This window comes from Phalacrocorax carbo, chromosome 2, assembly GCF_963921805.1.
Source record: "Phalacrocorax carbo chromosome 2, bPhaCar2.1, whole genome shotgun sequence".
NCBI lineage: Eukaryota > Metazoa > Chordata > Aves > Suliformes > Phalacrocoracidae > Phalacrocorax > Phalacrocorax carbo.
This window is the reverse complement of record NC_087514.1, coordinates 160,829,101-160,853,604: the sequence shown is the minus strand read 5'-3', so window position 1 is coordinate 160,853,604 and position 24,504 is coordinate 160,829,101. Positions and strand designations below refer to the sequence as shown.

At 45.3% G+C, this 24,504-nt stretch overlaps 1 protein-coding gene across 2 annotated transcripts in view; it reads right to left on the bottom strand.

The window, feature by feature from the left end:
• Window positions 1-17,202, bottom strand: part of RHEB (Ras homolog, mTORC1 binding) — a 42,937-nt gene extending 25,735 nt beyond the window's left edge. Inside the window, exon 1 of one of the 2 annotated variants that reach the window (XM_064445086.1) lies at window positions 16,911-17,202. In XM_064445086.1, the coding sequence (XP_064301156.1) occupies window positions 16,911-16,962 (52 nt within the window). In that variant the 5' untranslated portion in view covers window positions 16,963-17,202. The remainder of the gene's footprint in view (window positions 1-16,910) is intronic. The other variant, XM_064445085.1, reaches the window with a different exon arrangement.
• Window positions 17,203-24,504: the final 7,302 nt, after the last annotated feature.

Below are 24,504 nucleotides of genomic sequence, written 5' to 3'. Positions count from 1 at the left end.
AAACACGTTCTGTGAGGCAGGGGCCAAGGAACTGCAAGCAACTGCATTTACTGATGTGCTAACTTTATCTCAGAGCGCTGCAAGGAGGAGAATGTGGGGAGACTCTGCAGCCTAGATGCGCATACATCGCTAGCACACTTCAGCCTAAAAGGATGAGAAAGCCTGACACCAGTAGCAAAGATTAGATTAATTGGTTAATCAAGGGTGCATACCTCAAAAAAGGCTCAGCCCTAGCATGCCCTCATTTTGAACAAACACCAAATATTTTTTTTTTTAGTTTGCTAAGCTTTTCCTTGTAGCATCCTCCACACAGGTACTTTTAGCATATCCACTGTTCTCAATTATTAGGAAAATAAACATCTGTTGAGACCAAAAGGAGAAGCATCACGAGCCGAAGCAAGGCAAAGTCTGGGGAAGTGATTCACTAAACTGATGGAGACCTGTGATTTTAAGATGAAAAAGCATTTACAAAATCTTACTGGATAAGATTATGGATTAACCTTTTGACTATGTTCAGAATCACAGAGCTCAAAATTACTAAGAAGAAATAATCAAATAAGGGCAACATGGTAACTCCTCCAGCTGTACTTGCTGTGGTAACTCAAAGCACCAGATACTTTGTAGCAGAGGAGTCAGAGGCAAAATCCTCCAAGTTTACTGACTCTCCCTCTCCCTGGAGGAAAGGGCAGAAGGTAAAGGTTGGAGGAATGGGTTTTACAGGTGTTTAGAATACAAGTCCCAGGTGGCCAAAAGCTCAACTCAAGTCGTCCAGCAGTACCCAAAGGGTATTTGCATAGACAATTCATTATTTACAATATTACATGCAAGTGGTAAAGAAAAGAGTTTTCCACTGTCAAAACAGAAGAGGAACAGGTTTTCAGACAGAAAGGCATTTCAAAAAAATAAAGCTGTCATATTTCCACTCATACAACAGACCACTCACTACATAAAGTGGAACATCCCATAAACACTCTGACTAGTGCAGTCATAGCACATCAGTTTCAAATGCCACCACAATTGTCAAGGCAAAACAATTGCCAAATTGAGTTTTTACTCATGCTTTTACTTCTTGGACAAGAGCTTTGGTATTTAATCTAGCCTTAAAATTTGAGCGGTAAACTAGGCAGTTTACCAAGAAGCTGACTGACTGAGCATGGGTGGGCTCATGAAGAGCTGGCCTCCCTGAAGAGGCCATGCCCTCTCTTCGGTGCACCACCACCTGCCTGCTATCCCTATCCCACATCCTTATTCCCCTAGCAGTAAGCAGAGGGCAAGCCCAGATTAAATCCTCATCTGCAGCCAACTAAACCCAAACCCAGGAGATAGAAATGATGCAACTGGCCAGTGAGCAAGTCAAACAACAGCTCCACAAGCAAGGCATTGTGCAAGCTCGATTCTGCAGCTGCCCTCTAACGTGGCATCTCCACGATGACAGCCACTGGCAACACAGTGCAGTTTATCTCAACAGGAAGAATTTCTCAATACTCTAAATCATCTGCACAAGCAATCAGTAAATAGTTTGATGGGGTCAAGAAAAACAACTACCGAAGAGCTGCAATTCTCCATTCTATAACAATTTTAGATGCATAGTTTCTTAACCCATCTTCTCCCATTAAAACGCCTGCTTATGTACTTTGCTTAACCATTAAACACTTAACAGCTGGCAGCATCTAATTCACTCCTTCCACAAGCCTAGCATCTTGCCTAAGTTAGTCTGTTCGTAGATCTACTCAGTCTTACCTACAGAACAAACTAGTTCAGGTTTTGTCACAAAAGGGTTCAAGAAATTTCATAATGAAATGCTGTCAGTCGTATCAAATCAGATAAGACTCACTGTGTACCCAACACACGCTACACTCAATTTACTATGCTTTGCAGAGATGAAGTTTTCATACTGAAAGTTACACTCTAACATGAACACTGGGATCTTTATCTTCTTTAATTCAGAATACTAAGATGCAGAAAACGGAGACACCAGTGTTTCCACAGTGCAGGTTATCTATTGTCCTCAGAGCACAGAAAGGGACAGAAAAACTTCTTGGAGCAGATGGAGGTTAACTGGGTAGCGAAGGGAATTACAGCATCACTCGAACAAAAAACTTTTCACAAGATAGCAGATGATCTCAGAACCCATCACTAGCTCACTACTCATCTGAGGCTTCATCATTAACAACTTTTGATCGTCAATTAAGATTTTTCTTCTCCCAGATACTAATTATGGCTATGTAGTTGCTATTTTGCTGTCCGCTGCTATGTATTTTGGTGAGTCATTTTAATGACTATAAAAACAATACATCTGGGTCAATAAAGAATTCTGTTTCTAAACCTCTGGAGACAGTGATACAGTAGTTTGTGTTTTACTCAGATGCAACTTAATTCTACTATTAGACTTTTAATCACAAGTAATTATCACTCATAAATGTCTACTTTGAGCTATAGATTTATCCATTTTATAGTAATTTCCTTGTGACACCAACATTATGATACCAGGGTTAAAAAATTGTTTTTCTGATGCTTACAAAGGGAACCCTTGCTGACACACAGAGCTCATTTGGTGCCCTTACTTGCGTGATACTCATGCTTGATTTGCAACAGAGCAGTGGCACTCCTCCTCTCTTGAAGTGCTGTCTGAGCTTTCTGAAGCACAGACTAAGGGATGTGCCCTTATAATCCTCTAAGAGTGAAAGTCTGAGGACCTCAGTGAGACATCTTTTGGTAGTGAGGGAACTCAAAACCAGAAGAGACCTTCACGACAAACCAAACAGAAGTTCAGCATTTCAGGACAACACGAGCTCTTTTCCAACTTCTACAGCACTCTATCCCATTGCTACAACCGCTCCCTGCCTTCTCCTGATCTATTTTTATATTAGGATATAAGGAAACATATTTGGCAGTCTAAGGTAAAGTATCGAAGCAAGAACCACTCCTGCTGTAGAAGAGGAGGTTCACGTGATGGTCTGTAACACCAAGAACACAAGCCTGCACGGAGAAAAGGGCACATGCTTGTTTCCCTTCCTTCTGCATTGCACAATCTTCTTGAGGTTTATCAAAGGTATTCCTCTGCAAGCCAGAAGAAATCTGAGAGGCAGTCATCTAGAAAGGAAGTCAGACGGCTTCCTTTATTTTCTCCAGATTTCAAAGCAGTCAGTCAAACTCACAAGCATATTTGCAGGCCTTTGCAAGGTTGGCAGCAATAAGCCTTCAAAACACAAACCAGGAAGTCCTAATGATGCTCTCCAGGTCATATTTTCCATAAGAAAGCAAGAAGAGAGCATGTGCTTTATCCCCTGATGTGTAACAGCAAGCTTCCTCCATCCTGCTGCAGTGCTCACCCCACAATGTTCACTTGCATTTTGCTGCAATGCGTTAGATGTCCAGGAAAGTACATACAGAAAAATTCCATTGTTTTGCTGCAACAGCTTAGTTGCCAATTCCAGGCATCCATTTTGTCCCCTTTTAAGACAGTAACTTCAGCAAAGGATTGTCAGAAGCAATGTTTTTGTTATTTTAGTACACAGTCCAGTTACCTCTGCTTGTTACCCTTGTTGGCAGAAAAGCATGTGCCACACTTTGCCTGATATTTCCCTTTTAATGAGGTAAACCAATTTTAATTCCACATGTCTACTATCAGTTGTCGGAGATGGACAAGCAGTTACAAGGCTTAAAGACATCCAGAAAACTTCTGGGGCACGCACCTCACCTGGCCATGGTAGACATGCACGGGTGTAGCCAAAGCACTTTAAATAGGTCAGGGAAACTACGTCCTGGGCTTTCCTAACTACTAAGGAAATTCAGTCACATCCGAGACAGTCAAACAGTATTTGCTCTGATAAATACCATCCTCTGTATTCCCTTCTGACTTCCTGCAGAAACTGTGCATGCCTGCAGCACCTTCCCACCTCCCTCCCCGCAGCACCATGCCTAAAACATTTCAGATGGCTGTAGAAATTCAGAAGCAACTTGCCTTACCAGGCATGTCTGTTAGCCTAATTAGAAAATGTATTCCTGAACTAAAAAGTTAGGACTTGTACAGGGAAGCTTATTAAGCTTAAAGATCAGACCCTAATTCTTCAGTTTACGACACACTTAGAGGGAAAGCGACTGAACTTTGTACTGATTTCCCCCCAAGGAGGCAAAATTCAAGTTGTACTGCTGGGTAGTAGCCAAGTCCTCCCTCCCTACGCACACACTTCAAGCAGCTAATTAGGTATCCGAATAAACTTGACCTTTCTTTGGATCATCGGGTACGCACAACATGAAATGTCTCTGAAAGATACTTTTAGTAACTGCCATTGTTTCATCATTAGACCAGTTTTAAAATGCTGTGTCATTAGAATAAAATGTGCACTCCCTGCTTTAATGCATTCCCCTTTTCCATCTTCGAGGTTTTAGTTTCAACACAAGGGAATGAACTCCCAGTTTCTAGTCAGTTCTTTCTTGATGCTAAAGATCACTGGGGTGTACAACCTAAGTTACCTTTCTGCAAGAAATATCACAACTAGCAGGTTTTAAGCACTTCAAGAAGCAGATCTTTCTGACTGCAGTTACCAGCACCAGCTCTCCATCCGCTGCATAGACACTGCCTTAACTGAACTTGCAGTACAGTCTAATTTAACAGCAGAAGCCAATGAACTCCACTCTCAGCATACCACACAGGACAAAGCAGCTGTTTCTGTTTACTGGGGGTTTGCAGCCATCATTTTCCTTTTTTTCTTTTCTACACAACTGGCTGAAGTTAACACCAGCCACATTAAGTTACATGATACTACTGACACCTGGTAAAGCAGTGTGCCATTGAACAAGCCAGGGAGCACAGGCACAAATTAGGATTTTAAACTTAACATTTCTATTAGAAAACAGGATAAATTCTTCCTTTCACTGCAAATCTCACTTATGTTTTTAGACCACCTCATCTACACCAATAACAGAGAAAGCTTTAACAGCACAGACCCTTTACCAAGACGAACGACCTCAGTCTTTCAACAGAACAGTACTGTTTCACTGAAATGCAGGTCTTCTCTAAGGATCTTCCTTTATAAGGATGTTTCTGAGGACTGCAGCCATACCATTGACTGTTGCCAATGCTGTGGCCACCATACCTCGTAATTGCTTACAACTACCTCCAAGCAGAGGGCTAAGTCTTTGAAAACATCAGTGAAATTTTCCTGGCATCATTTTAAAAAGACAAGTCTAGGAGCTTGACCCTGAGTGTATCATAACGCAAGTGAACTGCTGGAAATGCAGCTGAAATGGTGAGAAACGGTCCCTCTTGACAGCACTGAAACACATATAAAAGCAGGGCCTCGATGATCTTCTTGGTATTGCAAGAACAATAGTAAGAGATGTCTTTCTCTCTTCCTTGTTGTGGGATGACAGATGGCAGGTACCGAACAACATCCTGACAAGGGTAATGGTAACCCTCTCTTGGTAACATTACCAAGCAAGTAGTGTGATATAAATCAAGCAACTCTAAGAAACTTCAGCCTCACTCTGACAACATGTCTACAGAGCTATTTGCCAGCCTGGAGCAAAACCTGAAGATATTACTGATTTGTTCCAACAACTACAGGCAGGCTACTTTTATAACGTATTAAACATATACATCTCAATCTAACTGCATAATAATTACTAGACGATCTTAGCAACAAAAGGCAGCTTCAGCCTGCAGTGCTATACCTGACTATGTAAAAGCAAGTCAATGTAACAAACTCCTCATGCCCCCACTGATGGTCCAAAGTCTGATGAACCCAATGTCAACAAATGCCAGCAATGCACATGGCAGCCAAAACCTGACTTTCATGGAAAGCGTGCTGCTACTGGCATCAACATCAGCACAACAGCACTATTCACCTGCCATGACCTGCACTGCTGGAAGTTCCCAAAGCTGCACGAAGCATCAGGAACTGTGGCACCAACCCTGACAATACCAACATCTCTTAGCACTAAAGAGAGAAGGTGGTCTTTAGGGATACTGGACAAACACTAGTGTTGACTCTCTTCCACCAGTGGAGTAGGACATGGTCAAATCCATCACACTTCTGTCAACAGATGCAACTGAGACTGTCTTGATTAACAATCACACAGCTGAGCCTTGACCACTTTAATTCTCCTGCTGTGGATCTATACATAACCATGTCAGTATAAAAAACATTGCTAGAGCATACTAGGGTTCTTGCCTGTCATGACAGCCAGCTGGCTTTCTTACCTTCCTAACCAGCATATATCCATCTCTTCGCTCACAAAGTACTCCAAATTAAGAGTTTTTGGGTAGGCATCATACTTTTCTATTCTCAGTTTTTATACTATGTAGTACAAAAAGACGACAATACAGATCTATGATCTTTGCAAGGAAGAACAAAAAAAACCAGCAGAACAAATAGCATCACCACCACCCCACCCCCCACCTTGAAAATAGCCCAGGGAGATAACTGAGGATGACATTTGCAACCTGACATTAAACTATTTTTCCATTTAGACTGTCTTTCGCAAGTGAAGTGTCTTCCATCCAGCCCAGCTCCAGCACCTGAGGAAGCAGCTGCCAAGAGAAGCTGGATTCTTCACTTCCCAGCACTCCACTAGCACAACTACACAACATAGACAAGGAATTAAGTATCAAGCTACAGCTTAAGGCAACCTAACTTCAGGCCAGCCTTCAAGAGATAGATAGAGCGTGCTGCTCTATCTGCTGTACAAGTCTTTGCATAACAACACAAAATTCTCAAAATGCGATAGTGATTATTATTCTGCTATTATCCAGTTAAATCATAAGTTAATCCAGCTAATTGTAAGTTCAAGTCTATTTTAAACAGTGTATAAGAAATTAAGTACGTCACATCTGCTTGGCAGGAATGAATAAAATGTGAGCTATGACAGGCAAATAGGTCAAGGGCCAAGATTTACCACAGGTACAGCAAAGCCTTTCAGAAGTTGCTTACCTCCTTAGCCTGGCTATTTGTGGGATAAGCCGTATCTTCATTTTTGGTTTCCACACTTCCATTCTGTAAGAACTGGAGAGGCATAGTGCAACTTTCCCCACAATAAGCTGCCCTTAAAACTTGGGTCCACACACCCCTTCTCATACTGTCCCTTTCCCTCCTTGCCAAACTTCACCTTTAAACCCTTTCAACCTTAGGGATGTACAGCCCATGCCCACATAAGCAGCCAGATGACAAAATGACGGGATGTTTATATGACCTTCAGAAAAAAGAGACTTACATCCTACAGTTTCATCATTAGCGATAAATTGTATATCAGATAATATTTTTTTAAGATCATGATCTTTTGCCTGGAAATGCAAAGAGAGAAGGTGTCATCTTATTCTTCTATTCTACCAATAACTTACACTTGTTCATAGTGGTTGGTTAAGACGAATGCACAACGCAACCTCATGCTTAGGAACACCATCCAAGACACTCATCTAGCAGAAATTTCAACAAGCTAGTCATTGAAACCGTTCTGGCAGCTTCACTTTAACTCCACCTCTGTCCTACCACCACACTTAGGAATAGAAGATATTTTGCAGTTGAGGAAGGAGGAGCAGAAAAATGGTTTAGGTCTCATAAGACTCCTTGATACACTCTGTATGAAGAACATGATTTTGAAACGTTCAGACAACTTCTCATTGTTCTGAGCTTTACTGCTCAGAAGAGCTTAATTACCTTACGTTTCAACCATTTTTAGACTCAGGTTTAGCAACCACAAAAGGTTTATCAAGAATTTTGACAACCTTTCTCCCCAAACATGAAAAAAGTTAAAATAGCACAATTACTACTTTTCTTCAGCATTTATTCACCAGTGTGAAACCATACCGGTGAAATAGAGCTTCTATCAGAAACAGACACTTCCAAGAAAGCAAGGCAGAATAAGGTACTGCAGCAAACTAAAACATGGTGCTTGTTGATACACGTTTCAAAGCAGAAACTTCCAGTTCTGACTCAAAATGGTAATTCTGAAACAGATTTTAGAACACCAAAAAATTGTTATTAATGGAGGACCCAGCCTTAAAGCAAAATGCACTTTACTGGATTAACGTCAAGGGCTTGACAGTTTTGACAGTTTGTAGGACAGATTTAATGGAGTCTTCCTACATATTATGCATCCCAGCTTTTTTGCATACAGCAAGAGTACCTTTCAAGGAGGTCATACATATTGAATGAAGTTTTGGCAATACAATCTGACAAGCTGTTGAAGCTAGACAGATGTATCCCACTAACTCAGGAGACAATGTTGTCAAGAGACACTTTCATATAATTTCATATTACGCTTGCACATGCTCACACCCACATACTGAAGACCACTTATGTATTCCCTCTTTTTCCAAATGAAAATTCATTTAACTCAGTACTCCACAGAATACAAATAACGAGCTAAGATTTGTCATGCATGCTGTATTGGTTGCTGTAATCCAAAACACCTAAAAACATTGATAACCACTCCAGAAGTATTAAGTCCTCATTCTTAAAGACTTCAGTGTTATATTAAAAAAGAGAGCTGAAAGAAAACTTCACTGTTTAAACCATAATCTAAGAGGGAATAATGATTTTTTTTTTTTAGTCCATATCTCTAATACAGAAGCACTGCAACTTTTCTGAACAGGTCTCCAAGTGTCACACATTAGGGTCTTTCGTTCCCTAAAAGGCCTTCAGAAACCGTTCTACCAAAAGGATGTGGACAGGCTGGAAGGGGTCCAGAGAAGGGCCACCAAGATGATCAAAGGGCTGGGAAGCTGCCATATGAGGATAGGCTGGGAGAGCTGGGTTTGTTCAGCCTTGAGAAAAGGAGGCTCAGAGGGGATCTCATCACCGTGTACCAGTACTTAAGGGGAAGCTACAAAGAAGATGGAGACTCCCTTTTTACACGGAGTCACATGGAGAGGACAAGGGGGAATGGACACGAGTTGCTCTTGGGGAGATTCCGATTGGACACCAGAGGAAAATTTTTCACAGTGAGGACAGTCACCCATTGGAATAATCTCCCCAGGGAAGTGGTTGACTTGGCCATGTCGGACACCTTCAAGAGTTGCCTGGACAGGCTGCTGGGCCATCTTGTTTAGACTCTGCTCTTCCTAGAAAGGTTGGACTAGATGATCCCTGAGGTCCCTTCCAACCTGGGATTCTGTGAAACCATTCATTTAGTCTTATGCCTCAAAAGATTAATCTTTGGCCATTATCGACTAACTCTTATGGATTTCATCCGAGTGAAACTACTATAGATTTCCTTCTCACATTCAAGTCAAATTCTCTAATTCACTCAAGAAGTCCCATAAGAAATTGCAAGCAGTCTTCTTCCCTTTGGCAGGAGCCCCCAAGGTTCACAAGCTATTCTTTGCTTGTATCCTGGTTTCAGCTGGGATAGAGTTAAATTTCTTCATAGTAACTAGTATGGGGCTATGTTTTGGAGGTTTGCTGGAAACAGTGGTGATAACGTGGAGATGTTTTAGTTGTTGCTAAGTAGCAGTTACACTGGTCAAGGACTTTTTCAGCTCCCCATGCTCTGCCGGGTGCACAAGAAGCTGGGAGGGGACACAGCCAGGAGAGCTGACCCAAACTTACCAATGGGATATTCCATACCATATGACGTCATGCTCAGTATATAAAGCTGGGGAAGAACGAAGGGGGGACATTGGGAGTGATGGTGTTTGTCTTCCCAAGTAACCATTACGCGTGATGGAGCCCTGCTTTCCTGGAGATGGCTGAACACCTGCCTGCCCATGGGAAGGAGTGAATGAATTCCTTGTTTTGCTTTGCTTCCGCGCGCAGTTTTTGCTTTACCTATTAAACTGTCTTTATCTCAAACCATGAGTTACCTCAATTTTACTCTTCCGATTCTCTCCCCCGTCCCACCAGGGGGGAGTGAGCGAGCGGCTGCGTGGGGCTTGGTTGCTGACTGGGGCTAAACCACGACAGCTTGTCCAGTCTTCATCTTGATTAGCACATCATGCTTGATAATCCAAAATATGCACTTCAGGAACTACCTTTTTCACCATTGCCTCATCCCATATCCTTCATACAACTATACTTAAAATTTGCACGTACAGTGATCAAAGTGCATATGATAAACTGAGGAAGAACCAGTGCATCTAAACAGATTAAGGAGTTGTGAACCATTTCTATGCTGCAATAGTGTCACTAAATACTTGAAACTAAGGAAGGAATCAACCAGTATTTGCTAACAATGTATATTTTGTAGTATATCTTAGCAAACACTAAAGATGACTCTGAAAGGCAACAGAGCCTTCAGATTTGTTTCCACTGGTTTTCAAAATAGGGACGCAATTAGGGATTCTGAACGCCTTGCACACTGTAGTCTGGACTTTTGGCTTTGCTCCACTGCAGCATCTTTACTACCAAGAGCTTCCAGAAAATTCCAGCAGATATCACTTGAAGCATCACCTGAATCTGAGGGCTTCAGAACAAGGTTTAGACTTACCCCAGGTCAAATATCTTATTTTTCCTCAATTCTGCATGAACTGACTACAAAGGTTAACCAAGAATCTTGAAAAACTTGATTTCTTCATAGTTCCCCAACGCACAGTTCACCACCTTATCTTCTTCCATCAAGAGAACTACTCTGATTCAAAAGGCCCGCTGTTGAAAGTTTACGAAAAAGTATTCATGCTGATCTGGAGAGGCAGAGTAAAAATACTTACAGATGTGGTTTCATAACAGGTCTGCTGAAGTAAAGTCTATGCAGCCACAAAGAGCCTACTCCACCCTCCCCCAAATAGCTCACACTCCTGACCCTGTTCCCTCTGTCAGGGTCTTACTTGCAGAGCCGACCAGCTGAACGATATGAAAACTTTTCCTTCTGGTTGCTTTACTTTTGAAAGACATAAATTCTCTGAGCACGCCAGTGCCAGCGCCCGGGTTGGGGCAGGAAGGTGCAACTTCCAGCCACAGCGCAGGATTAGCTCCATTTGTGCCAAGGGAAGCCCCACCCAACGTGGTTCATTTGCATCTGCCTTCATTACATGGCAATCAGAAAAGTGGCAGAGGCATTTCTTGAGAAAAGCTGCACCTGAAAGCCTGCTTCAGCACCCTGTTCAAGAACTGCCTCAGTTTACCTCCATGATACAAGTTCAGTACAACCATCTTTTCCCCAGAACGACAATTCCACTGTATTTCCTAATTCTCGATAAAAGAAAACAATCTTTAATGGCCCAAGTTCACGAGGTCTCCTAGACAACGTATAATGTGGATTTTCCCCACATTATTCCCTTTTTTCCCCATCCCACATACCCTCATTCGCAGGATAGCTGCCATCAGTGTGCAAGAACTGTATAGGAAAGCAAATATCCTGACCAGGGTTGGAAGAGAGAAATTTTAAGCAACAACCACCCCCCAAACTCAGGAAGCACATTTCAATTTCTCACAGTATCAAATTCACAACAAATTCGCCGTTCACTTCAAATATATGCCTTGGAAAACAAAAGGAAGCCTCTCAAGTCCTTAAGGAGACAGATACATGACTGACAAGGGCAGCTTCGTGTTTTACATACTGTGCTTCATGTCTCCAGCTTCCGATTTAAGATAATTTGGGTTGACACCAAGCAATTTTGACTCATGCAGGATTCGCAGAGCTTGAGTGCATTATGAACATCCCACAGAGAAGCTGTTTCGATTTTTGGACTGAATACACAATTAAGTCGAGCAGTTTTTACAATACGCCCTTGAATGTCACCTTCAGGAGAGCTACAGGAAGTTAATCATAATTGGTAGCTCACCACGTTTTAGCCTGCTCTTGTAATCCCAAACGCGTGGTTATGCTAAGTTTCCACAGCAGTGCGTACCGCAGAGGTGGTTAGTTTACCCAGAACCTACACTTAAGGCAGTGTAATATATCTAAATGAAGAGCTTCAACTTTATATAGCTTATAAATTACAGGATCTACGTTTCATTTGGTTTCTCCCGTCGACGTTAACTCTAAGTTGAGTAATCAAATACCAAAACACTCAAATATACAAGCAAAACCTGCAAGTGTTGCCATTAAGAGAGATCAGAGTAGGCAATTTAAGAGTTAATCCTGAAACAGTGTCCTCAAATAACCCCACCGTGGCTTGATATTACAGCTGAACATGCTGCCTCTAGTGCTTCCAGCTACTGCTATCAAATGCGCTGTAGCAACTTTCACTGTTGGAACAGCGTAGTCACTCACACTGAAATGCAATTAAAGCTGGCATTTCCAGCCGCATTTCAGTCCCCTGGTAGCTGCAACCTTTCCTTTTAGCAGCATTGCTGCAACCTGGCAGAATGAATGCAGTCCTAAAAGGGGAAGTGCTAGGAAAATAATCTTGGCACTTAGGAGGGACTCAGCAAAATTTTAACCTTAGTCTGGATCCTGAACTGCTCAATTTTCCTGTTAAATCACAGGATTTCCAATGTTGCGGACGCAACCAATTCTGTAAACCAAATTACAGCACATGACAGCAGTAACTTCTCTGTTCCTTCTTTCTTGACATTTACACGGGCAATTTATTGCCTGCTAAAATTACCACTTCCCTCTGTCCAATATCAAAGGGATACCTCCTCTGGGGGCTATACTACTGTGCAAACAGATGCCATCTTTCAGAAGCGAAAAGCAAAGCCTCAGCTCCATTTTACAATACCTGCCTCCTAACATTCAAATAACTCACGTTTCCAAAACCAGTAACTACATTTTGTCCTAACAATTATTCTTATTATTTACACACATATATATACAAAAAGGCTCTGCTTTTTCTGCCTTCCTTGCTTTCAGACAAGGAGAGAAACATTTTTTAGCTTAATACAGCCACCTGGAAGCCTTCCCATATAAATCTAACCTTGGCAGATAATTCTGTTCCACCATAGTTTTTTTTGCTACCTGCATGCCGCAATCACAGACCATGACTAGTTCTGCCTGCAGTAGGGACTGCCCTCCACCTACACACAAAAGTTGATTTATTTAGCTGCGGAAGAAAACAGTAAGTCACCACTAACCTAACTGGGTTTCCCCCTCAGAACTATAAACTGACCAGGAGAGCATTTTCAGATCACCAGTCCACATGTGTAAAATTCAGAAACAGAAATCCAGTTTCTGCAAGTACGTCTGTAATACCAGCGGCACAAATACAAATCAGGCTGAGATAGCAACCTATGACTGAAGCAGCTGATCTAAAGAGCAAACACCTCCCTGCTTATCTTAAATCCATCAGTTCAATATAATATAGAGAATTCCAGTAATGAGCTGTTTTACAAGATGATCTAAGGAACCTCTTCTTTCACACAGGCATTTGTGGTCTTCTGAATTTACATATTTCTTTCATAAACAAAAAATAACCAAACTGAGCACAACGCATTTTGGACAGCCATATGCTGCTTTTTAGAGTCGCTGTTACTCCAAAGATATTTAGAAAATCTTAGTCTTGCCTGATATATTTCCATGCAAATCCATTACTTCCAGTTGTATTTGGGATATATTAAATTATGACCAAAATACAAGTATGAAGATTCTTTTTTTGAGGCAGTAGCATTTTAAAATCTTACGCTTCATGCACAAGACATTTTTTTTCTAGAATCAAATCTCAAGTAGCTGGTCCACTCTGGTCACTTATGAAACACCAGTAAGCAAAGTAAAGTTCCTCCCATCATGAAAGTAGCAGATTTGGGGAGGAAATCCATATGACTTCTACCCAGAACCTCACCAAGACAAGCACACTTACATAATGGAATTTAACTTTCTTAGACCAATTTGGGCCTGAGCAAAACCCAAAGGAGACATTCTTGTGTGATTTTGCCTAGCATCATGCCCCAACCTGTATGCCATATCTACACTTAATTGGCCTTCCTCTCCAAAAAACAAGTCACGAAGTTCCTGGCAAATACTGTGTCTGCATCTCAGAAAGTAGGTCTGCCTGGGAATTCATGAGGCTTCCACTGTGATCGCTCCTGTCAGCAAAGAATACTAGTTTCACGTATGAAAGGGTGGTGTTGAAAGATAGAGGGAGTGTATTCAAACAAGCAGACTCCTGAATTTTCTATTCTGAGAACTATTATATCAGAATACCACTGCCAACCTCTAGTCTATCTGACAACAGCACTGGAATAAGAGTAAAATTTAATGTAAGTAAACGAACCAAGGGCTTTTAGCATGAAGCCAGTACAAGATTCACACTCCATTTCACAAATCCCCATGGAGGACATGCCTGCCCATTACTATACACACTCATAACCCAAAAGATCTGCAAAATTGTTGAATCATCAGCTACAGGGAACAGCTCACTGCTCAAAACATGTCATCAAAACCTGGTTATTTCAACATGTAACTGAAAGAGACACAGGGAAAAAAAGGTCACCATTTTCTGATTAGCTCCATCTCAAACACCATGCAGAGCACAGGGAGAGCACACAACTTCACAGAGCAGGTCACCGAAGCATTTATGCTAACCTATAAGACTGTAAACATTTTACAACTTGCCAGAGTTAGCCTCCCTCATTCCAGGGTCAAGATTAACGTAAATGGCAAAGCAATGTAGCTCCCCAGTTATAAAAGGGAATTTGGAAAACATTTCCTTACAGTCCTTCCAATTTTGGAATTATTCCCCACCTTAACCAATATTAGCTCTATTCAATGTTGCATTTCCCCCAGATGAAATGCTCTTAATTTTCTACCACCCAAAAGCTTGTCCTCATAAGAGATTAAGTCCTTCACTACTGAGGATTCAAGTAATATTCTTGCAACATAACACAAAGCAAGACTTGCTCAAAAGCTTCTCTGAAGCCAAACTAAGTCGCTATCCTGCTAGACTTTAGGAGGCATGCTACGATAAGTTGAGGACCCAACTTAAATCTCACAGTTTAACTTTCTTGTTTGTCTAACCTCTTTACAAGAAGGAAGTAGGACCCCAATGACCTGTTTCTACTGCTTGGACTTTTACGTAAGTATTTGCCTAGATATTTAATGCTCCCATATTTAAGAAGAATAACTTTGCAGTTTTAACGTGCAATACTTTTACCTAAGAGGTAACACAGAATTGCCAAGGACAATGAAAGGAAAGTGACAGTAAACCAGAACTTTTTCCCTCTTAACTGTATGTTCATACAACTTGTAGCCCTCCTCATAAAACTGATCTTGTCCTATTGAGCCTAATACCGCACTAGTCTCAGAAAACTTTAGCGGAAGAAGGTCAATAGTAGGTCTTAATAGACCTCGGGTAACTTTTTGTCCACCCTTTCCATACAAGCGCTACTGCTTAAAACATCACTGCCCAAGTAACAATACTATACTGTTTCTTCTGGTTTTCCTCAACTGAGTATATACCCTTCTATCATCCGATTTTTTGACTGCTGCTTGTCATTGTCAACAGATGAAAGACCAAAGCTCAACACAACACCCAGTCCCCATCACAGGCTTCTAAAGGACAGAATTTCAAGCATTCCTCCTTCCCACTTACATTGCCCATCGCTTGTGTTCACCAGTACTCAAAGACAAAAAGAAAACATAACACACAAGACAGGCAACGAAAGGGGCCCCAACAAGTGGTGTCAAATATACTATGCAAACTGATCAATCTACTACTCACTGCTCCTTTTAAGGACTAGACAAATTCATCATCCTTTTTACACCATCCTGTCTCAAAGTCAGGTTGCATTTACATACAAAACCTAAGAAACAGCTCTGCTTATTTAGCCTTTTTCTTGATCTTTAAAACAGCTTTTTTTTTTTAAGGGTTCTTTCTGCTGAGTGCGTAACAGAGAGATTACCGATTTAGCCACTACTTAAATGTAAAAACCTGTTTTATAGCAGCACGTTATCTCCCTGTAGCATCACCTTTTTTGCCCAACCACAGACTATCATCAACATTGATCTACGCTTTTAAGTTTGATCGACTAGCATAGCTGTACTATGGCTTATTCCCCTCCGCTTGACAAGCCCAAACACTGAAACATCTAAAACTGTTTTCCATCAAAGATGGTGAACGTAGGAGGAGAAAGGATTACAGGTGTGGGCAGTTACAGAACAAAAACCCTGTCAGCTACTCTAGGCTTGGGCTGGACGCTTCCAGGAAGTTCCTCCCCGTGGGTTCGGGAGTCCACGCTGCGTTGTACCAGTAGCACCGTGCAAGAGCAACGCGGCCCCAGTACAGCCCCACGGCCTTAACGAGAGCAACTGGCGCGATGTCGGCTTCGCTACGCTGCTGATGCAGATACGAACTATCTCTATGGAGAGGGGAAAAAAAGGCCAGAAATGGGAACAGATCAACCTGGTTTCCCCTCCATGCTGCAAAATTGGGCTGTAAAGCCGATGCAGGGGCGCGTTTGGAGGGTGGCAGATCACAGCTTCCCTGAGCTGGCGGGACTGGGGCGCTCCCGGTCGGCACCGCATCCCTTCGCGGCCCCAAGGGCTGTCACGACCCCCGGCCCCAGGGGCGGCAACAGCCGGTGTCTGGGTGGGGGGGGCACCCCGGGACGCGCCGCCAGTTGCACACCGACAGCCCTTGGCGGGGCAGGAGCCGCCTCTCACCCCGGTTTTGCAGGGGCCGGGAGCGCGGCGAGGATGATGCGTGTGTGAAACTTCCTCCGAGGGGCCCAGCGGCCCCGCAGCCCCGGGCCCGCAGCGCTCTGCGGCGCCGCCATGGCGGGGCCCGCCCGGCCGCCCTCCCTCCCGCCGCGTCTGCGCGCTCCCGGCGGCGGGAAGCGGGGCGGCCCTCCCTCCCCGCCGCCGCCGCCGCCGCCGCCGCCGCCGCTGCTGCACCTGCTGCCGCGGGGGAGGGCGATGCGGCGGGGGCCGGGCCGGGCCGCCCCGCGGGCGGGGGGGCGCTGCCGAGCCCGTGACAACCCGCCCGCGCCGGGGGTGGGGGTGGGGGGGGGGGAAAGCGCCGCACCCCCGCCCCAACGGCCCACCACTGCCCCCCCCCCCCCCAACCCCGCCTCACGGCGGCACCCCGCGCTCACCCACGCTCCGGTAGCCCAGGATCGCGATCTTGCGGGACTTGGACGGCGGCATCTTCTCCCCGCCCGGCCCCGAACCACATCAAGGGCGGCAGCGGCGGAGGAGGCGGCGGCGGCGGGTGGCGGCGGGCGGGTGACGGGGAGCGGGGCGCGCCGCCAGCGACATGCGGCGGGGGGAGGCGGGGGGAGCGGGGAGGGGCGGCGGAGCGGCGGGCCGACCGCACGGGACCCGCGGCGCCTGGCGGCAGCAGCGGCGGCGCCCGCCCCACGTGACCGGCGGGCTCGCCAGCCCCTCACGTACCTGTGCGTCACAGCGTCACAGGCCGGAGCGGCGACCTCACCGCCGCCGGCAGCCGGCGTCAACCACCGCCAGGGGAAAAACTCGCTGCGTCATGCCTTACCCCTCCCGCCCGCCGATTGGGCGGCGCCGCGGCAGCGCCGGGCGGTGATTGGCCGAGAGGCGTTCAAAGAAAGGGGCGGGGCCATGCGGGTTACGCCTGCGCGTTGGGGCGGTTGGTGCTTCCCGCGGTTCAACGGCCGCTGGGCTCCTGAGGGCCGGCAGAGGGGGTTCCATCGCCCGGCCCCGGGGGCTCCCTTCCGGGCAGGCGGCTGCGCGGCCCCCCATGCCTCGGGACCGCTTCCTTGTGAGGAGGGCCCCGTTAGGCGCCCGCGCCGCCCGCAGACCCACAGGCTCAGACCCCCGGAAAGGGTCTGCCCGCCGGGCTGCGGCGTTTTCTTTAAACACCGTGTCAGTGTCTCTTCAGAGCGTTCCCTGTGCGGGCAGATAAATGGGGTTGTTCCGGGAAAACGTCGGGTCCGAAAGCCTGTGGAGCGCCGCCAAATGCGCACGTAAAGGGAGGGTGAGGGGTGGAAATAAAGCGTTACCTGTGGGGTCTCTGCGGTGGTGAGTTTTAGACTTCGAAAAAAGTGAGTTCTACAGGTGCTGGTGGTGACTTCAGCACTTAATGGATGTAGAGTTTAAGGGAGAAAAGCATGAGAAACAGGAAACTTGCCTTTTTCCACACTTACCGCTACTTACCTTGCCAAAGTTTTTGGTAGTATTTACCCGTTCCACATTTTATTGAAAAATGAACACTATTTAGCAGTAAAAATCAGTTTTTTTATGTGCATTTTGTCTTTTTTGGGCATACACCCCTCTATCTAGCATCCAATTATGCTAAGGTACAACTGATAATACAACTAAACCAACCTAACAGCTTGATGATGTTAAGGGAGATGGGGTTTTCTTCCTCCTGATCTCAACTGTTCATTCCCAGGTACTAGTATTCATCTAACCCGGTAAGAGGGTAGGGAACTAAAGCAAAACAAGGCTGTTTATACACCAAAGCAAGTTGCTTTGGAAGAAGCAGAGAAGCTTTAAGGAAGTATCTGTGGTGTTTGGCATAGTCTAATTGCACCCTTCATCTTCTGGATGAGAGGATCTTGAGGGCTAAGTGCTGGTAACTGTGAAACAGCAGGTACGACGGCCTTTAGTGAATAGGTATGTGATGAAAAGATAGTTATTTTGTGAGAAAATGGGGAGGGGGTTATGTGCTTCGTCAGCGATGGCTGCAGTGGATGTCATTCTGCATGCTCTTTCTCCATGTCCAGCCTCTCTTCATAGAATCACGGAATCATTAAGGTTTGCAAAAGACCTCTAGGACCACCAAGTCAACCATCAACCAAACACCACCATGTCTGCTAAACCATATCCTGAAGTGCCACGTCTACGTGTGTTTTTTTTTAACACCCCCGGGATGGTGACACCACCACCTCTCTGGGCAGCCTGTTCCAATGCCTGACCACTCTTTCAGTGAAGAAATTTTTCCCAATATCCAATCTAAACCTCCCCTGATGAAGCTTGAGGCTGTTTCCTCTCGTTCTATCGCTAGTAACTTGAGAGAAGAGACCAGTACCTACCTCGCTACAACCTCCTTTCAGGTAGCTGCAGAGAGCAATAAGGTCTCTCCTCAGCCTCCTCCAGACTAAACACCCCCAGCTCCCTCAGCTGCTCCTCTCAAGACCTGCTCTCCAGACCCTTCCCCAGCTTCATTGCCCTTGTCTGGACACGCTCCAGCGCCTCAATGTCCTTCTTGTACTGAGGGGCCCAAAACTGAGCCCAGCATCCGAGGTGTGGCCTCATGAGTGCCGAGCACAGGGGCACCATCCCTGCCCGGCCCCTGCTGGCCGCACTATTGCTGACACAAGCCAGGATGCTGTTGGCCTCCTTGGCCACCTGGGCACTGCTGGCTCATGCCCAGCCGGCTGTCAGCCAGCACCCCCAGGGCCTTCTCTGCCAGGCACTTTCCAGCCACTCCTCCCCAAGCCTGTAGCGTTGCATGGGGTTGTTGTGACCCAAGTGCAGGACCCAGAACTTGGCCTTGTTAAACCTCATACAACTGGCCTCAGCTCATCAATCCAGCCTGTCCAGGTCCCTCTGCAAAGCCTTCCTGCCCTCGAGCAAATCAACACTCCCGCCTGACTTGGTGTCTTTTGTGAACTTACTGGGGGTGCACTTGATCCCCTCATCCAGATCATTGATAAAGATATTAAACACGACTGGCCACAAAACAGCCCTGGGGAAGCCCACTCGTGACCGGCCACCGACTGGATTTAGCTCTATTCACAACTCTCTGGACTCAGCCATCCAGCCAGCTTTTTTTGCCCAGTGAAGAGTTCACCTAGGGAGTGTTTTCTGTTCCCTACAGTACAGATTCCCACTTCACTTCAGCTCTAGAGTACCACACTGCAGTGATTGGTGTAATCCTACTACATAGATGGATTTGGTGGGGCTGAGAAATGAGTAGCATTTAGAAATCCTGCCTTGGTTACCAGAGCGGTCTTGTTCACAGCTCTCTGTGAGGTGTGGAGGGACAGCCCTGCCCGATGCAGACAACTGCGTGCCTTTTTGCCTTGTGTGTTGTAAAAGACCTAAGTCTGGTGTTCAAAAGACATGAGGATTGCAGTAGCCATCATCCTGCAGGACCATCCCTTGAGTGTAGCTCTGCAGCTGTGCTGTCATCTTTGCACACTCACCCTCTGGAACCATGGCGTGGTCCAAAATTTGGGCTATTTGCTGAGCTAGGCGACTGAAAAAACTGAGAGAAGAGTTACCTTCCAATGGCATAAATGGCTTTGGTAACATAGGTGAAGTTTGTGGTATTTACGCTTTCAACTTCCATATCCTTTCAGGTCTTGGCGTGTTTTATTTAGGCGCTGTGCACTCTCCTAAAACCTAAGCTACATTGTCTGAAAATACGCTCAGATCTTTCCCCAAGCTCAGAGCGGGGAGTGGTAACCACCAGTATTTTTTTAGAGCTTGTGGTTTTGCTCCCTCCCTGACACCCCACTTTTCTTGATTAGGTCTTTTCCCTTACTCTTTCTTATCCCACACACCTTTTGCACCCTTGTCTATTTATTCATCTTGTTTCCGTTAATTTGCACTTGTTTGCTCCCGACTCGTTTAGGAGCTCACTACTGCAGGGTTTCTGCTCCCCCCTTCAGCTGCTTCATTTACTGCCTCTAACGGCAAGAGTTGTCCCACCCTGGGATACCCTCTGTGCTTCCTCAGCCTGTGTTGCAGCAGGAACACAGAACTCACCCTCCCTGGGCATGGGTGTGTTTTAAACTTGCAGAAAAAACTTCGACTTTCTTTTCTTCCACTGGTTCTTCGGAAAGAATTGGCTAATGATCCATATTCCCTCAGGATCACACAAGTGTTTCATTCTATCTTGACTGGGATGCTCAAAATACAGGAAAACACGTCTTTCAGTGAACTTTGTCATTTCTCCACGTTCTAGGACTTGGCGATAGGGCTGAGCGGCCTCTGGGAGCGCCCTGGGATACCGCTGCTCAAGCGGTAGCAGCAGTGAGAGGATCTGGATGGTGATAAGGCTGTCATTGCATTTCTCCTGCCCAGGTTAATCTTAAACGCCTGCTGGAGTGCTGTGGTGCAGAGGGAGAGCGTGCCTTTGGCGGTGAAGTCTGTCATATATATCTAATCAGGGCACTGCGCTTTATTCGAACTCTTACCGTTTATATGCTTAGGGCTGAAGAGCTTCACACCCTCACCAAGTGGCCCTTCGCTGAAATTCTCTCCCCCTCCGACACTATAAGTGTGATGTTCAGGTTGGGATTTCCCAGCGCAGTGTTCCGCAGCAGCGGTAGCAGGAGGGATTGGGGCTTTGCCCCTGTGCAGATCCCTGGTCCTGCTCCAGCTTCTGCATTTTTACAGTGGTTGCAGGTTGTGCTGCGAACTACAAAGGAGTTCGGAGAACATTAGGACAAGTGACCTACACCCCACTCCTCCGCACCACCTGTATTCCAGGCCTGTTTATACCTTGCTTTGCCAGATACACCTTCAAATCAACTGTAGCCTTCGCATCAGTTCAGATGATAAATTACATTAATTTTATTGTGAGTGAGTTCACAACAGACATGGTCAATGAATGCCACACATCAGGTAGGGCCCAGGTTCTGGAAAAGAGAAAGTACCAAAATAGAGGGTGGCAAGGACCAGTTGAGTGCGCGTATGCAGCGAGATCGGGAACAGCCGTCAAGGGGGGCTGAGGGGACGTGTCTGATTTTTGTTGCCTGTATCTGCTTTGCTGTGGTGGAGGAAAAGCAGTGATGAATTTAATGTAGTAAACATAACTTGAGAGTCAAGTACTTTTATAATACAGATATTTGGATTTGATAATCCAAATGCAGAACAGCTCTGACTTGTACGTTCAATTTCCATAATGGCAGTTACCGGTGTAACGACCTGCTCTGTCCTTCGGCAAATCAGGACCCTTCCAGGGAGTTTTTTGCAGCGCGTCCAGCGCCTGCACTGGGCACGCTTCCACGCGTGCAGCACAGACGCTGCTGCCCACGGAGGTTACAAAGTACATTCAGTTCAATCTCATGCTCATTCCTACTCTCTCCTGCATTTTCACAACCATCGTATTTCCCAATATTCAGTTAGAAACACTGGTGGAAGTATCAGTAGGAAAAAATTAAGGAACTGATTTGGTGTTAGATGGTACCTGCAACTCCAGTCGCAGGGGCTACTGACATCACGGGCTACTGCCGTGCAGGTCCTGGTACACAGCAGGCAGGGACGAGCTCTGCTGATGCTTTTTTCCTGAAGGAATGAGTGTGATGTACGAGTACAGGTCACCTCCTGTTCTCCTTCGCTTCAGTGGGAGCAGCCCTGCCTCTTCATAAAACAAACGGGGACTCAGAAAGTGACGTTCCAAATTGCATTTGAATCAAGATGTGAAGTTAAGAGTAAAGACCAGCGTCTGCAGAACATTCTTCTTGTATAATATGCATTATGAGGATAAAAGGGTAGTATTAAATTATTCAGAATGTTTTCCTCCTAATAAGTGTTCAGTATGGGAGGGTAAGGGGTGAAGGGTCATAGAAACTTTGGAAGTAAGCTGGCTTCTAAAACTGACTGGAGAGCTCAGTGCGAATGGTTCCACAGCCTGCTCTGTGAGAGTATTAACCACGCCTGGCTTCACTTCCAGTTGGACCAAAGCTGAAGAGACTCCAGCTTACTCTAAGCTCTCTCGGAAGATGGCAAGGAGTGTTCCCAAAGCAACACGGAGGCTTGGAACCGCCTCGGTCACAACCCTCTTGTCTGCTGTGAGAACAAGAGCTCAGGCCTCGGAGATCAAGGCTGGTTCTTTCTGGGTTACCCAAACTTTCTCAGCAGAATAACATTTCTTAGTAAGAGAAGATGATAGGCCTCGGATGTGCAACGTTCGCAGTTCAGTTCCTAGTAAACAGCAAATACGGCCTGTGGGAGCTTAAAGATCTTGGACCTTTAAACTGAAAGGATTCCAGAACTAAAACAGGAAAGTGTTTTCATCAGTCAAGCGATCAATGTCAGCAAAGGACAATTTCTCTAAGTTAGTTCACATCATCTCCAGATGCTGAAAAATATTGAGGGCTGAAGTCTACTAAGAAACATTTTCTTACACCTCAACAGCTAAAGACATACAGAGTAGGTAAAACCCAAACTTATTCTGCTTCCTTACACAACCAAGAAGCACTTTAGAATAATTATCTTTCCCAGACATCTCTTGCTGGGCATGGAGATGTACAGGGAAGCACAGAAACCAATCACACGTTTTACAGTCCTGCTGGTTAAAATAGAAACTGTTTCTACAGCGTCCCACATCCTCAGGAGGGAAGATATCTGTGCTACTGAGCAGGCTTTGAGCAGAGCCGCGGGGGGAAGCCTGCTGCCACGGCCCAGCTGCAGCACAGCCCCGGCTGCGGGCAGCACAGGAGCACCTGCAGCCGCTGCTGTGGTCTCCCATCTATAGGTGCTGCTCGCTGCCCGTCCAGAGGGGGAAAAAAAATCATAGACTGATAAATGTGCAAGAACTTGATTTTAATGACATCTTTTTCACACTTTTCCATGGCTGAGGCCCCTCAGGGGCCATGTGACAAGCCCTAGATCAAGGCTGTAGCTACACCGTCATTTTAATTGGGCACACACAGCACTGCTGCTGCGTCACCCCTCCTTTCTCCACCCTCATTTACTTATTCCCGTCCCTCCCTTATGCTGAAACAAGCATTTTTTTTCTAGCTCTGTAGTAAACTGATCTTTATTAAAAATGACATGATTTTTAAAGTTTTGTTTATTGCATCAGCACTGGTGCTTGTGCCAGTACAAGCAGAGCACCTTTTTGATAGCACAGCTGCTTTTTCAGGCTTGTGGAGTTATGCTGCAATTCTGCTTCTTGCACATTCAGAATTTGGAACTCAGGTCCAGAAAGGAAAGGTGGAAATTCTCCAAGTACAGTTTTGTATCACCGAGACGGCTGCTTTCTGTAATTTTGCCAGTCCTGTGTCCACCACACGTGAACAGCACTGGTAATATTATTAAAACAGAAAGTCAAATGACCCTGTACAGAAAACTGCAAATTCATTCTGGCTTTCTGCATACTAATTTATGCAGACAGGCCCAAAGCTGTCTGCGTGGAACAGGGCCAAGAGACTTCATGCTAACAAATAAAGTGGGTATATATACACACACACACAGAAAGTATCTTTGGCTCAACTCTTCATCATGGGGTGGCATTTGCAGGTAGTACTGCTGACCACTTATCCTCATCTACCGCACATTATCCCCTCCGCAGACCCCACAAAGAATGAGAGCCACTATTTTTAGTTTCTGTCATTGCTGGGGAGGTGGGGTGATAATCAGAGCGGTGCTGATGTAATCTCTGATGGCAGCAATCACCACCAGACCCCGAGGTCGTGGCTGTTAGGCCGAAACAGCTACTTCAACTCAACACCCTCCAGAATTACGGGGAACAGTCAGTATTTACCCAGTCAGAAAAGGTGGTGGAAAAGACAAAGTTTTTAACAGAGTAAGAAGCAAGGTAAAGTCTAAAAGAACAGTTCCCATGATGTACTGCAGGAATATTTTTATACCTGAAAGATGCCAGTAAGAAGAAATTTTTCACACATTTAGTTCAAAATTTCAATACTTCTAGAAAGCAGAAAAGTTCTGAAGGGTTTTTCATTATTCTTCAAACCTCACATTTTATAAGCAAACTGAAAACTTAACTTTTTACCTCAATGTTTATAAATGGAA